This window comes from Pygocentrus nattereri, chromosome 3 (assembly GCF_015220715.1).
Source record: "Pygocentrus nattereri isolate fPygNat1 chromosome 3, fPygNat1.pri, whole genome shotgun sequence".
In the NCBI taxonomy this organism is placed as follows: Eukaryota; Metazoa; Chordata; class Actinopteri; order Characiformes; family Serrasalmidae; genus Pygocentrus; species Pygocentrus nattereri.
The window spans coordinates 39191920-39208394 of NC_051213.1; the positions used below are offsets into that span (position 1 = coordinate 39191920).

General features: G+C 39.6%; 2 protein-coding genes across 2 annotated transcripts in view; one reads left to right on the forward strand and one right to left on the reverse strand.

Annotated features, from left to right (window-relative positions):
• The first annotated feature begins 4359 nt into the window (after positions 1–4359).
• cebpd (CCAAT enhancer binding protein delta) lies at positions 4360–5759 on the forward strand. The gene has a single exon (XM_017718290.2). The coding sequence runs from the start codon at positions 4599–4601 to the stop codon at positions 5385–5387; it is 789 nt and encodes a 262-aa protein (XP_017573779.1). The 5' UTR covers positions 4360–4598; the 3' UTR covers positions 5388–5759.
• Positions 5760–6047: 288 nt separating this feature from the next.
• spidr (scaffold protein involved in DNA repair) overlaps positions 6048–16475 on the reverse strand; it is a 54090-nt gene continuing 43662 nt past the window's right edge. Inside the window, 5 exon segments of the mRNA XM_037537179.1 lie at positions 6048–6635; positions 7730–7780; positions 8429–8540; positions 10120–10213; positions 12394–12522. Coding sequence (XP_037393076.1) covers positions 6522–6635; positions 7730–7780; positions 8429–8540; positions 10120–10213; positions 12394–12522 — 500 coding nt within the window. The 3' untranslated portion in view covers positions 6048–6521.

Consider the following 16475-nt stretch of genomic DNA (forward strand, 5'->3'; position numbering starts at 1 on the left):
GTATCTGGCTCAGTCCAGGCAGACACATGTGTCAGCCTGGCACATGTGCCAGTTCTGCCTTGTGGGCATGGTGTCCACTCCATTTATAAGCAGTGCATGATGCAATGTATTCCACTTGTGATGCACAGGCTCAGTCAGCAAAACTGCATTGTATAACAAACACCACATGGAAAATGCAGAATCCTTCTGGTGACATCTTGCATAAATAAAAATAATATGCCTTATTGACAGATGGAAACAAGATCCTAATGTATAGCTATGATTTAGTAAGGTGTGGGAATGAGATAATTAAGTCGTAACATACCCACACTTCATAAACTCACATGGTGAATGGGGATATTTAAACTAAATATCTTGAATAAGTAGAATTTAAAATGTGTATGTTTTCATGACATCACAAAAATAAGGAATTCAAAACAGGCTGATTTACATCTTAGTTTTCATATATGGACCATAGGACTGGGAGATTAAACGGCAAGTTTTAAAACTTTACATATTACAACTAACTCTTTCTTTAAAATAAAAGCATGAGAAATTTGGTATTCCATGGTATGGGCCCTTTAACTCTGTATGTTGAAAGATGCACTAAGAAATACACCCACTCTGCCATTATATATATATATATATATATATATATATATATATATATATATATATATATATATATATATATATATATATATAAATAATTTAAAATAAATAATAAATAAATAATAAAAAAGAGCAGTAGAGTCTGTATAATATAATTTAGGCAAGGCTGAATTAAAATCACGATAACGTTTGAAAAATGAAGTTATTATTAGGGGTGGGGAGAAAATTGATTCTTGGATGCATCACAATGTGGACATGGATGATTCTAGATCATTTCACAAAGGTCAAAAATCAATTTTCTAAATTTTAATTGATAATATAATGTTGCCGGAACTCAAAAGGCGGAACTTTGCGTGCACACTACATTAAAAGCTAGCGCAGCGGTCGGCAATCCAAATGTTAATAAGAGTCAATTTTTCTTTTCAACAAAAATCTTACCACCTTGGGAGCCACAACATTTTGAGTCCATTTTATCATCTTGGCTGTACATATGTTTCAGTATGTGCTAGTGTAGGCTAAAAATATAACATTAATGCAAATAAAACGTACTTACTATGTTCCACATTAAGCTTCAGCTCAGCTGTAGCCACTTTTCTTGCATCACAAGATCGAACTTTTTCACAAAAGTAGAGCAGTTTCTTGTAAAACACCTCTCACTGTTCTTCTTTTTATGAGGCTGAAGTCAGTTTCTCATTCTCTAGCTTCTCATTCAGAATGTAACTGCTGCAGGAACAGGAAAATTCAACAAGAAGCTGGAGAACAAGTAACTGACTTCAGTTTCATGGGACTTTTTAGTGGTGGACAGTTTCTTGTTGCAGATTAAATGTTGCATATTAAATCAGTGACTATAAAGGCAAATTTAGTCTGTCTCCAAATTATCAATGCTTGTCTTAAATCTTTTTCTTTGCCTTTTCGTTAGCTGCTACCTATGTGAACTAGCAGTTATAGGCTACATTAATAGGCTACATTATAGGCTACATTAAAACCATTTATTGTTAAAACTGTTTGAACAATCACCGGAGCTTTATTTTACCACAAAGTAGGATTATTTTATTATACCTAGAAATCTAATTTGCAGCCGGCCTATGAAAGAGGCACAAGTTGCCGACCCTTGAGCGTATGGAAGCACTTCTACGGAGTTAAAGGCGAAAACCATATTACATGTTTTCACCCATTTTCTACTCGGTTGTAGTTGCTGCCAACCAGAGGACCACTGATCAAGCAATGTCAAAGCTTCCGCCCAACTCAGAAAGGAGGAATTGAAGTACAAACTATATCGCAAATTTAATTGCAAAGGATTTGCATCTGTTCTCAGTCATTGAAAACCAGTGCTTTCGTGCTATGTTGCCCACTTTGGAGCCGAGATACAGCGACCCATACCGAAGATATTTAACTGATACAAGTAGTAGATCCATTGCCACAGGATCTTATTTCAAGTTAACTGTGCATTTTATCGCAGATGAGTGGCAGCCTGTGTCTCATGTGCCCCAAACAAAAGCAGTGAATGAGAACCTTCCAGTTAAGTGATACTTTTTTATCCCACAAATTCCACCTCTGCATTTAACCCATCCGTGAAGTGAAACACCACGTACATACTAGTGAACACACACTAGGGAGCAGTGAGCACACTTGCCCAGAGCGGTGGGCAGCCCTATCCACAGCACCCAGGGAGCAATTCTGGGTTAGGTGTCTTGCTCAAGGATACCTTATTCATGGACTATCAGCACTGGGGATCAAACCGGCAACCTTCCAGTCACAGGGCCAGTTCCCTAACCTCGAGCCCAAGACTAACCCAATTTGCTTGCCATATCACTTCTGTTTGATTTACTAGTAAAAGATATTGGAAGTGAATTCATTATGGATCATTACAAATATGTCCTCACACAGTGAGAAAAAAAGAAGTCCTGTACAGAACAAAATGCCTTAAGATGCATCAATAATCATTTTGTAATCATATCACAGCCCTCTGAATCATAATCAAATCAAATCGAATCATGTGGTGCCTAGAGATTCCCACCCCTAGTTATTATACTGTAGCGATCCACAACAGGCTGTGGACATGCGGGAAGAGTGGCCGTGCAGAGCGGCGTCGCAGTCTCGCTGGCATCTAAACAAATCAAATCAAATTTATTTGTATAGTGCTTTTTACAACTGACGTTGTCACAAAGCAGCTTCACAGAATTCCAGAAAAGATAAAGTTTTGACATGAATGTAAAAAAAACCCACAGGTGAGCAAGCCAGGGGTGACAGTGACTAGGAAAAACTCCCTCAGAGCTGAGGAAGACACCTTAGGAGGAGCCAAGGCTCACAAGGGGGAGCCTATCCTCCTCTGGTCAAACTACCTACAAAATTATAATACTACTAATATTAGTAGTAGTAGTAGTAGTAGTAGTAGTAGTAGTAATAGCTAGGAGTCCATGAGGAACTTCAATGTAGGGTGGGCAGCAAGTCCAAGGCAAGTGGCGGTAGCTGGGGCGTGGGCAGCTGGTCTGAAGCGGGTAGCAGGAGACCTCAACAACTCTCTGCATGAACTGCACGCTCGCCATACTATACTAAAGTGCGCATTGGCAGAGTGACCGCTTGATGGGATAAACACTTAGTACACCGGCTCACTTATCTGCTTCAGTGTCACCCAACAATGAACCAGGCTACCACAGGAGAGACCGCAGAACCAATAAACAGCCTTCTGTGAAAAAAGATGAAAATATGCAGGCGGTGTCCGCAAGATGGCGCCTATTATGACAGGGAGCGTTGCCATGTTCAGATTGGAAAATACAGGATCCACATGTTCCCAGTAGAACAACACAGAAAAACGAAAGCGAATCTATAAGCTCATATAATTACATATCCAAATTCAACCGCAGAATAGGACTTAAAAAGAATTTACTGGCAAACCTGCATAAATACACTGTATGTCCAAAAGTTTGTCGACATCCCTTCTTGTTACTGAATACCCATGCATTAAGGTGCACCCACTGCTGACAGAAGAGTTCAGATGCACACAGAATTACACAAACTTGTTATCTCATTCCCCGCGACCCAGAAGGAGAAGGGGCTTAGAAGGTGTGTGTGCGTGTGTTATCTCCATAGAAAATCGATAACAACAAAAGGGGTCGTCTTGTAGCAGCTGTACATGAGCCTAAAGTCAGCATGTCTAATGTCAAGCGTGAGCTAGAAGAGTACAAAGCCCCCAGCATTGGAATGAAGCTCCTTCCAATTCCTTTGGGATTAGCTGGAGTCATCCATAATTGATCATCCAACATCTGTGCCTGACTTCATTAATGCTCTTATGACTGAATGCAATCAAATTCTGACAGCAATGTCCCATCATCTATTGTAAAGCTTTCCCAGAATAGTAGAGGCTGCTACTGCTACTCTTTAATACCGTTGGTTCTGGAGGAAACATTGGAAAGGCATGCGTCCACAAACTTCTGGCCATATCGTGTATCCACAAACACGTACCTACATGTACGTTATTCTCCCGTGTAACTGTTGGAACTACGTATTAACTTAAACAACACGCTGTGAAGTGGGCCAGCGCCATAAGCGCAGTGTTGACATTTGACGGTACAAACTCAAGCGGTTCAGACTTGTTTCCCCTCGTCAAAGTTTACTTGAAGCCTACTATTGTGGTGGGCGTTCCACAAACCCACCCTGCTCTCCTCCAAATGAGAGCTGAAGCGGACCACGTGTCCGGAGCTGGCCGTGACTGGCTTGGCGAAGGGGGCGGTGAAGCTTTGACGTAAAGCAGCGGTGCATACTTATTCACGAAGCCGTGTTACAGCAAAGAGGAGTGCAAGTGTGTGAAGTGTATCAGCGCGTGTGTGTGAGAGAGACACCTGTTGCAGAGGAGCCAGGAGCTCAAGCCCTCAACTAGACGGTCAGCATACATCTCGGGGACTTCGTATCGCTCTGCAGAAGTCCGGCCGTGTTTGGAGTTTGTTTTTTTTCCTTCCTGCACGAGACTGTAAACGTTCCCAAAATCGCAGTTGTTTACAGCTGCGTCCATGTGTGACACATACAGCCCGGATTCGCAGTGCGTATCGCCGCCATGCAACATGAGCTGGGCGCTGGAACCCGCAAACTTCTACGAAAGCAAGCAGATAGGCGCGTCCGCGGATGCTAAAGCGGCGCGTCCGGACGAGGACGGCGGTGTGGTGGAACTGAGCAACGCGCCGGCCATCTACGACGATGAGAGCGCCATTGACTTCAGCGCGTACATCGACTCAGTATCTTCGGCCCCCAGTTTCGAACTCTGCCATGACGAGCTGTTCGCCGACCTGTTCAACAGCGCCGTGAAGCAAGAGAAAGGTGACTTCTACCAGCTGGGCTCCGCGCACGCGGACTTTGAGCGAGCCGAGTACGGCAGCAAGAGTGCGTTCCCGCCGCCCCCAATCAAGCAGGAGGCTGAGTGGAGCGACGGGGACGCGCCTTCGTCGCTGCCTTCACAGATCGAGGCGTGCGCGCAGACCTCCGTAAGCCTGCACACGGGCCAGCCGCCCACGCCACCCGCCACGCCGGAGCCCGCGCATCGCAGGGGGTCCCGCGAGAGGGGTAAGAAAAGTGTGGACAGGCTGAGCCCGGAGTACCGGCAACGGCGCGAGCGCAACAACATCGCCGTGCGCAAGAGCAGGGACAAGGCGAAGCGACGCAACCTGGAAATGCAGCAGAAGCTAGTGGAGATGAGCGCCGAGAACGAGCGCCTACGCAAGAATGTGGAGCAGCTGACGCGCGAGCTCTCTAGCCTGCGCAGCTTCTTTAAACAGCTGCCCGAGTCGATCGCTGACAGCCGGTGACACAATAACGCACTTTGCCGTCTTTTCATGCTTTTTGTTTATAAAGAACTGTTGGAAAACATACCTCAAAAGTGACTTGAATATACTTTCACTCTGTAGCATACGTGCATTAAAAGCTAGGCCGAATTGAACTTGGGCACTGAGCTATGGTTATCACCTTCTGTCCGGTTGCTGCCTTGATTTGCTCTATTTTATGTGAATATTTTTCAACATTTTTTATTCTAAATTATTACAGAACCTTCATATGCTATGGTACGTTTTATAATTCCGAACTTTGTATCAATGCCAGAGCATGTTGGAAAATTTTATATAGTTTGTAAAAAAAATGGGAATACTGTTAATAAATGTGTAATAAAATGACGTAAAATCTCACAACTCCTTCGTTTGAATGTACGCATGCGCAGGAGCAGGGGCGTGGCCGTCAGTGCTCCTCAAGAAGTCCTTGGCGCTAAAATGTAAAAAAGTGCACTAGAGGTAAAGGAACTATAGTGTAAGACTTTGGAGTACATGTTAAGGTTTTGGTACTTTTAGACAGGTGACCACACTATGCTAAGATAAACGTGTCTCTTACTGCTATATGAAAGTACAAAATGCAGCCATAATTATGGCTGCCTAATTTTGTCAAATTATGAAACACCTAGCCAAAAACAGCAAAACAGACAGGGTAGGGCAATTTTTTATTTCAGGTGAAGGGTGCAAAATACATGCTACAAAAATACACACATTTTCTAATCAATTACACATTCTTTTGGAAGTCTGAAATATTGTGTGAAAAAAAATCTCTGTAAGGACTATTAGAACATTGCACATTTGTAAAGAACACAGAAAAAACATAAGCTATTTATATTTTGTATACTAGCAAACACCAATATGTTTCTACAAGTAGCACTGTGCAACAACTCATTTTTAGAGTGGTGTGTGATGGCGGAATATTTCTGATGGGCTGCTTATAGTTTGTAGCTGTAGCATTTTTAAATTCAGAATATACCACTAAAGAGAACTGAGCAACATGAGATGATGGCACACAAACACTCAAGAGTCTGTAAAAGACATATTTCATTTCAATGTAGATTTATTAGGATGGCTGTGACAACTATGTTGCAAGATCCACAGGTGTGTTTTAACAAGGACGAGTCAAAGAATGATCTCGTCCAAACTCATCCAAAGGGTGGTCCTCTTGCTGATAACATGAATGAATGCACGGAGAGGACCAACTTCCTTTCCAAGTACATTCTCCACTTCATATTTCTGTTAGGCAAAGAGAATATGCAATCAGTATGTGAAACGTAAAAGCTTTTAAACACAATAAGTAGTTTACCACCGGAGCATACAGAGCTCTATGACTGATAAATATAAATGTTTCTCTGAGATAAGTAAGGCTTTTTTGTGTCAGTGGGCCAGTTTCCCCAGATCCAAATTAAGCCTAATACTAAACTAAAAATAATTTTTTAATGTAGATTCATGATTGCACTGTAACTGAGACCAGGCTAAATCCTCAGGAACAGCCTTTTAAAGTCAATAAGCAAAGTGAAAAAGTATCACAAAAACATGGTTCTAAAACCTATAACCAGTGGTCTCCAAACATGGTCCTGGAGATCCACCTTCCTGCAGAGTTTAGGTCCAACCTGCGATAAGTTGCCCCTCCTCTTACTTAGCTTCAATACTTCTGATCCAGCCAATCAGGGACTTCAGATGAGGCTGATTAGCTATAACAGATGTGGCAAATTGTGGTTGGAACAAGGCTCTGCAGGAAGGCAGCTCTCCAGGACCAGGGTTGGAGACCACTGCTATGAACACACTTGGGCTTTCTTGTCCCACCTGTGTTTTGAACTAGACACTATACACAACATTATAACCTAATCTCACATCTTAATCACACCACATGTCTACAGTGGCATATACACTTACACAGAGAATCTAAACATGATTATAGATAGGACAGTGACAATGATTACTTATCACCTGATCACAATTATTCACTAATGGTTTAAGCTTACTGCAATTATTATCCACTGTTCTAGATTCCACACTTATATGCTTACATGCAAAGAATGTAAATTTGATGTGTTCTATCCATGGGGTTGAGGTAAATGTATGTAAACAAAATAAAGCAGAAAACGTTTTAACTTCTGACTGGTACTATATAATACTTTTAGAAGGTAGTGGTGTGTAATGTGAGTTATTTCTGCTGTCAATTGGGAGCTATTAGTTGTTAATCACAATTGTTTATAAGGCAATTAATCATCATGTAAAATTTCATGATTGTGACAGGTCTAATTACAGCTACTTCTTAATTAAGAAGCCAATTCTTAAATAAGCCACTTGGGTTTAAAGACTCTCACCTCAGCACATCCTGTGGAGTTCAAGAGGGACATAATGGATTTCTGCTGTAGCTGATTAAAAAAAAAAAAAACATCAGACAAGCATCAGATTTATATGCATGTGTTATAAGCGTATTCCACAAGTTTCTAAAATTTACAAATACTACTTTTGCAGTGTACTCATGTCATGGTTTAGTAGATAAAGGAAAAGTGAACCAACAAGTATAATGCCAAGATAGTGTGCAAGTCCTGCTAAGGAGTTTAAGCACAAGCATGAGCTAACCACATGGGCTTACAAGTGTACTTGCAAGTGTACTTGTGCTCTTTGACACAAGTACACATGAACAGTAACATCCATGTGCTACAGAGGAAGACAAACATAGGGATCTTGTAGAAATATGCTGTAATAAATTATGTTTTTATATATATTTTGTAAAAAATGTTTTTTTTATAAAATGTATTTATCTATATGTGACAACGTAAAGGACTGACAATATTTTAGTAACACTTTATCTACTTGCATCTCAGTTTCGTAAAACATGCCTCAACACTATCTCAGACTTCTAGGAAATTAAGTATGTGGATAAGAATCAAGCCTTCAAAAACACATTCTTACAGCCTGTAAATATAATCAGATTTTTTTTCACATTTCCCTTTTTCTGAAGCATCTAATGGAAACAACATACCCACAGCAAATGCATAATTCTTTTAAAAGCTCACCTTAACTTTCACAGTACAGTGATTAAGTAACGGACAACTAATGAATACTTCAAGCTGCATCTTTGTAGTTGGTGTGTCGACAGCTCCACATGTTGCACAAAGAAATGCTTCCCTGAGAACAGACAAAATAAACTCTAGGGGATTCAACAAAATAGTGACATTTAATTTTTTAGATGCCACCAAACTGAAATCAGAATGAACAGTTTTGAAGACTACAGCTTCACTATTGAGATATATTTAGCTTTGTATGGCTCAATTCAAAAGGTATTACTTTTTTGAAAGCTACTTCTGTATGTACTTCATGATATATGCACAAGCACTGAATACCTATTTATGAACAGCTTACCTCAATGTTTACAAGATGGTACGAGATGCTTCATTAAATAAATGACTCTAAATGACTTAATAACTATATAATATTAAGGAAAACATACCACTTTAGTTTGATGTCTAAAAGGTGTCTAGAAAGCTTTAGAAATTATACTGTTAGCACTACCTCAAACCTGCCTCTTTCCGGCTTGCTAGGCCATAGGATATTAGCTTTGACCTGCTAGGCCTGTTGCCTGCAGCATCTGCCCAGACTGCACAGCAGATATAAATAATTCAAAAACAGCATCCAGAGATGTTATAAAGGATGAGACAGGTGACTGGTTGAAATATGAAAGTGAAAACCCATAACTAGTGTGCAAAATACTCAGTATTTGGGGTGTTCCATGTTGGTTGTCTACTCTAGTATTGGTTAGCTGTTAACTCACTTGCCTTAGTTGTGTTGATGTTTCAATCACAACAAAATGTTTGGTTCAACAGCTGTTCTTTTAGGAATTATCTTAGTTTGGCAATGCGCTCTTCCATACATTAACAGACATCTTACACTATCTCCTCTAGTGTTTTTGGCTTGAGAAATGAGTAACAGTTCACTCCCCACCAAATGCTTTGTTTTCAGATTTACAAATCTGCTAAACCATACTGTAAAGTTTTTCAGAGGTATATCAGGCATAGTTACAGCTGCTAGTTACAGTTCCTAAGGACTAACAAGGTAAACCAGTTTGCTACAGCACCACCCTGAAGCTGAAAATATTCAAGACACAAACTCACAGATTGTGGGTAAAGCAGCTAAACAATGATCTTTCCCTGAATTTGTATTCAAGTGACAATTTTTCCCCAACAGACAGCATTACATTATAGGTTTAGCTTCAGCATCTGTTATTTAAAAGTAGCTTGTAATGAACTAGTCTAAGTGCCTAACATAGAAAAAAAACACCCAGTCATGCCAGCCAGTACAATGTTAGATCTGTTTAGGATGCTTCTGGGACGATGAAGCTGTGAGCATTAATATGTTTCCCTTTCATAAACTTTCTTTTTAAACTCAATTTCATGTGTCTTCAAAACATGCTAGTGACATTTCTAAATTTTAATTCAAAAACCCTATTTGATTGCCATTCAATTATCTGGTTAAATTAAAAGCTAAGATTATGTCCGTTTGTTGGTTTATTCTCTCAACCTACTGGAAACAGTTGAAAGCAACTGAAATTCATACGTAAAGTTAATTTAATTATTTAATTAGTGTAAGTAATTTTTAAATATCATTGTTTAAATTCAGTTTAAGTTCAATCATTTTGTTCAGAAAAATATTCAAAATACAGCTCTAAAGCATAAGATGTGGAATATAGGATATACAGCATAGGGCTTACTGTTTGGTCTGTATTGCCTCTAAGCAGTCACTTCCACACCGACTGCAGGCGGGCCATGAGAAAGCAGATTCCTCGTCCACATCAATCACCACTCCTGCACAATACATATTACAAACTAGAAATGGGTATTAAGGGGCAGTATGTATCACCTTGACACCACATATACTAGCTAGTGACAATGCAATAGAATTTATGTATATAGTAGTGGTCCATAGCAGAAGTTACATAACCTGCCAAGTAACTATAAAATATATGCTTCATACATTAGTTAAACTCTCTTTCATGCATGCACTCACAGCACACAGAAGTATTGATACATCATGATTGATACGTCATATATCAATCAAGACAACAAGTCAAAGTTTATTTATGTAGCACTTTTTACAACAAGCCTGGTCACAAGCAGCTTTACAGAAAAATCCAGGTCCAAACCCATATGAGCAAGCCAATGGTGACAGTGGCAAAGAAAAAGAAAAAAAAAAAAGAGACGAACCCAGACTAAAAAGGGGGATATATCGTTCTCTGGTCGACAGAAGACAAGAAAACAATAACTATATAATAAAATAGAGCAATATGAATAGAGAATAAGATTTTACCATTACTAGAACATATTAAAGGGGAAAAGCAGGTGAAGCAATGGCCATGATAAAATAGCTGAAGTCTATGCATGCAGCAGTATCATCAGGAGGGTCAGTTGCATGCAGGTGAGGTTTGCACAGCTTTGTTCAGCAACACTGTACATACCATATAATATTTATTACTGATAAGAACTCAGAAGAGATCAATTGAACTTTTCAGGCAGATGCTTTGCTTTATCTCCAGGAACATACCACACAAAGTCCAACTCTAAGGCCTACAATACTGTTCTCTAAAGCAGTGCAGGAATCCAGAATGCATATGTTACTACAATAAAAGAACTGTGTACAGTCACAAAAAAGTACAGTTGAGATACTGCACCATTTAGAAGCAGTGCTAAAAGGCAGCCATTTTGTTCAAACCAGTGCAGAGAAGCTGATTCACATTTTATACTGCTAGCAGACTAGAACACTCTTCTTCCTGGTGTAGTACAAAATAGATCAGAGAAGTTACCTGCATTACTCTCGTACTTAAGTGGATGCCTTAAATATAGCAAACATTCTACCTGTATTTAAGTGTAGGCTGAATGACATTGTTTTTATATCAAAATATGCATTTTGAAAAACTGCAACTTTAAGACTGCAAGAGCTGCAAATTAGATTTTAGCCTTTTAGCCATTATCAACAATGCGGTCTTAAGTTTTAAGTGGGGAAATTTAACCCAATAACACAGCTCTTAACTTATTAAAAGTAATTGCAATTTGAATCGCAGTGACAATATTAGTCAGAAAAATTGCAATATTTTTCTCCAAACCATTCAACCCTGTTCAAGTGTCTTTACTTTTAATGGCAATGTACCCTGCCTCTTCATATTAAAATTACTTGTGGGTTGCACAGTCCCTGGACATTTTTAAACACAATATTAAGATAATCCTATTTGGAAAGAATATAAGTCTATCAACTTGTTTTTTATGTTTTAATTATTTATCATTGATCTTATTTTGCTTTGGTACTTTCTAGTCAACTCTTACTTGTTCTTCTTAATATTAATTTTATTTGTTAACCTGTCTGTTTCTTTCTTACTTAATTTTTACCAACTGCGTGTAGGCATGTACAGCACTTTACACTGGGATGTTTGAACATAAAGCTTTTGGTTTGCTTTGTTTTGATTTAGTATCCTATCAACCCGAGGAGGCCTTTACATGTGCAAAACATCAATGCTGAAAGATACTTCGGTGACTGCAATGCATTTGATGCCTGTAACTGCAGTATGTGATTACTACACTGAGGTCTGGTTACTGATGCACCTGGCCAAATGCACCTACCAATATAAGTTACAAAACTAAGTATGAAGAGCACAAGAGAGAAAAGTATAGAACAGAAGTTAAAAAAATGAAACATTCACAGGTTCTAGCCACACTGGTTGCTTTTTACTTTAAAATAATATACCCTCATACATTTACTGTCAGAAAATCAGTGCTATACACATTTTCCCTCAAAAACCCACCAAATGTCATGAGAAGAAAAACACAGATGAATTAGAGATTAACTAAGCTCCTGGAGGAAAGAGTTCAGCACATGACAAATTAAAAGAAGAGTCCTGATAAAGCAGTGAGAGAGATGGATAAATGGTGTTTTAAGGTAACTGACATGCTGCCCTTTAAAATTCTGATCTGAAAATGATTTGGAATGTACTAACCTGTAAGAGTGCAGAGAGAACAGGCTGCGCTCTCTGAACTTAGCTGGTCCAGCAGAACGGGCTGCGGCAAAAAAAAGCTCTGTTCAGACTCCAGCTGGATCACAGACTGCTCCCAGCAAAATAATCGACCTGCATATAATAACAGTGACACTGCAAATTCAGCAAAGAACTTTCTACGACAAATTTAAGCTATGCACAAGCAAATGTGTTGTAATTCATGGCTAGGAATGACAAAAGGTCACTACTGGATACTGTTGGATTTGACGTGCGGATCAGACTCACAGCAGCACGAGTATAATTTTCGCTCCTGCCATTAACAGACAGGGGTTCAAGTAACAAAATTTACTCATTACTGTACTTGAATACAGTTTTCCCTGTAACAGTACTTTTTAGAGTAGAATTAGTACTTTACTCTTAATTGAGTTCATTTTTAATGAAATACTTTTACTCTGCTACTTCAATTTTCAGAACATTACAGAGTAAAAATAAATTATGAGCGCATCAGCTCATATATCAATATGTATTCATTTTCATATAAACTAAAGAAAACAGCTTTATTATCAGCGGCCAAACACAAAGCCTACTGAGATCTCCCCTTTCATAACTTGACTCCATCCTGAGCAGCATTAGTCAAGCTAGCTGATCCAAGCTAAACAAGTACCATGCTTACGGTTTTCTTCTTTTATGAATGCCTCTATTTATTAAACATAAAATCTGTTAGGTATGTTTTATTACAAGTGCCTGTCAGCTTACTTTAGTTAACAGGTGTCGCCCATAGCTTACAGTTTACCATTTAAAATTCAGCCTAGCTCAGCTGCTGTTTTGGTGATAAACTGTTGTGAATGGCTGTGGCAGAAATCTAGTCCATTAAAAGCTCTTCATCACCTCTGGACAGTAATTCATTGTCAACGCTGTCATTGTTTAAGCTGACAGGCCTGATCTGATCCCTCTCCACTTCCTCACCTTCTCTCTGCATCTCTTTTTCTCTCTCTGTGTCTTGGTATTTGTCTTTAACTGTGAGAGGCTGTTTGTATGTCTGATTCTGTATGAAGTGATCAGCATGATTACTAGTGAATTATAGTACAGTAAAAATCAAAGCTGGGTAAATTGCTGATGTTGCTGCTATTTAATGGCAGAAATATTCTGAACAGATATCAGGGAAAATATACAGCTTGAAGGCTGTGAATGTGTTTACTGTTTGTAGATGAGTCCTCTAACTAGAATTAATTAATTAAGCACATAGGTGTGATCTACTCATAATTTATTTTAGTTTTTTTTCTCTTTCAAATATTCTAAAATACTTAAAAATAGACAAACTAGGAAGTCTGATATAATCATCTAACCATGAAATGCATGCAGTGTATTGTAAACCTTGCTCACAAAAAGGTGTAAATGTGCACTAGCAAAGCATACTGAGATCAGTCTCAGCTCTCAAATTTTTTTCCCCACATAATGTTTTGTTGAGTTTTTGTACAGATTATTTCCAATGATGTAGCCAGAAATATTTTCAGGTTGTGACAGCGGAAATACGAAAAAGTAACTCGAGTACTTAAGTAGTTTTTCAATAAACTTGATCTATTCTTGAGTAATTTTATTTACTAATTCTTTTACTTGTACTTGAGTAAATTATCACGACAGTAACAGTACTTGTACTTAAATAGGAATTTTCAGTACTCTTTACACCCCTGTTAACAGCTAGGGCTTTTCATTAAAAGTGGCTTAATGGAAAAAAGGTCCTATGAAAGAGTAAAATTGCCCTGTCATCCCAGCCATCTGTTTTAGAATGCTTTCGGGACGATGAAGTTATGAGTGTTATTACGTTTTCGTTTTAATGTTTTTAATGTTGTTTGTTTTAATTTCAATAATTTATTGTATGAAATCATATTTTTGATTCAGCAACAATTTGAAACAAGAAATAAATTGAACACTAATGCAAAATTGTTCACATTTGCTTCTCATTGAAACCCTATTTAAGTGTCTATGGGCCCTGCGTCTTGATATTACAATTACTGGAGGGCTGAACAATCCTATAGTGAATATATATATTTTTTTCCACCCTATTTTTGTTTTTTTGCGTTGGTTCTTGCTTCAATTCAACTCTGTTTTCTTCTTAATATTAATTTCATTTGCACTGCGATGCTTGCACAAAAACAGCTATATAAATAAAGGTTTGGTTTGCTTTGTTTTGGTTTAGTATCATATTGACCTGAGGACACCCTTACCCTTATGTGGAAAACTTCATTGCTTAAAGATACTTGGGTGTTTGCAAAGCATTTGATGCCAACAATTGCAGTGCATGATTATGTCACTGCGCCAAATCTTCTTCTTCTTTCGGCTGCTCCCTTTAGGGGTCGCCACAGCGGATCATCTGCCTCCATCTTGCCCTATCTACTGCCTCCTCTACTTTTACACCAACCATCTACATGTCCACCTTCACTACATCCATAAACCTTCTCTGAGGTCTACCTCTTCTCCTTCTACCCGGCAGCTCCATCTCCAACATTCCTTGACCAATATATCCACTATTCCTCCTCAACACATGTCCAAACCATCTCAACCTGGCCTCTCTGGCTTTATCTCCAAACTGCTCTACCTTCACTGTCCCTCTGATCTGCCCATTTCTAATCTTGTCCATCCTTGTCACTCCCAACGAAAATCTCAGCATCTTCATCCCCGCCACCTCCAGCTCAGCCTCCTGTCTTTTAGACAGAGCCACAGTCTCCAAACCATACATCATAGCAGGACGCACTACTGTCTTGTAAACATTCCCTTTCACTCTTGCTGCTATCCTTCTGTCACACATCAGCCCTGACACCCGTCTCCACCCACTCCATCCTGCCTGCACCCTCTTCTTCACCTCTTTTCTACACTGTCCATTGCTCTGGATGGTTGACCCAAGATATTTGAAGTCATCCACCTTTACGACCTCTTCTCCTTGCATCTTCACCTTTCCACCTGCCTCCCTCTCATTCACACACATGTATTCCGTCTTGTCTCTAGTGACCTTCATTCCTATCCTCTCCAGTGTAAACCTCCACCTCTCCAGATTCTCTTCCACCTGCTCTCTACTCTCACCACAAATTACAATGTCATCTGCAAACATCATGGTCCATGGAGCCTCCTGCCTGACCTCATCTGTCAACCTTTCCATCACCATTGCAAACAAGAAGGGGCTCAAAGCTGATCCCTGATGTAACCCTACCTTCACCTTGAAACCATTTGTCACTCCAACTGCACACCTCACCACTGTCTCACTATCCTCATACATGTCCTGCACCACCCTAACATACTTTTCAGCTACACCTGACTTCCTCATACAGTACCACAGTTCCTCTCTTGGCACCCTATCATATGCCTTCTCTAGATCCACAAAGACACAATGTAGCTCCTTCTGACCTTCTCTGTACTTCTCCACCAACACTCTCAACACAAAAATTGCATCTGTGGTACTCTTTCTGGGCATGAAACCAAACTGCTGCTCACTGATCTGAACCTCTCACCTTAGCCTTGCTTCAACAACTCTTTCCCATACCTTCATGGTGTGGCTCATCAACTTTATACCTCTGTAGTTACTGCAGCTCTGCACATCACCCTTGTTCTTAAAAATGGGGACCAGTACACTGCTTCTCCACTCATCAGGCATACTCTCACTCTCCAGGATTTTGTTAAACAACCTGGTTAAAAAGTCCACTGCCTTCTCTCCTAAACATCTCCATACCTCCACAGGTATGTCATCTGGACCAACTGCCTTTCCATTCTTCATCCTTTTTATAGCTGCCTAATTACTAATTGTCTGCACTTCCTGATCCACTATCTCTCCCCCCGTTGTCCTCCTCTCTCTCTCATTTTCCTCATTCATTAGTTCTTCAAAGTACTCCTTCCATCTACTCAACACTCTCTGTTCACTCACTAGTACATTTCCCTCTCTATCCTTTATCAGCCTAACCTGTGGTACATCCTTTCCAGCTTTATCTCTCTGTTTAGCCAAACGATACAAGTCCTTTACTCCTTCTTTACTGTCCAGCCTCTCATACAGCTCATTATAGGCCTGAGCCTTTGCCTTTGCCACCATTCTTTTCGCT

Coding starts and splice junctions, on each gene's coding strand:
- cebpd (XM_017718290.2), top strand. CDS start 4,599: ATGTGTGACACATACAGCCCGGATTCGCAGTGCGTATCGCCGCCATGC.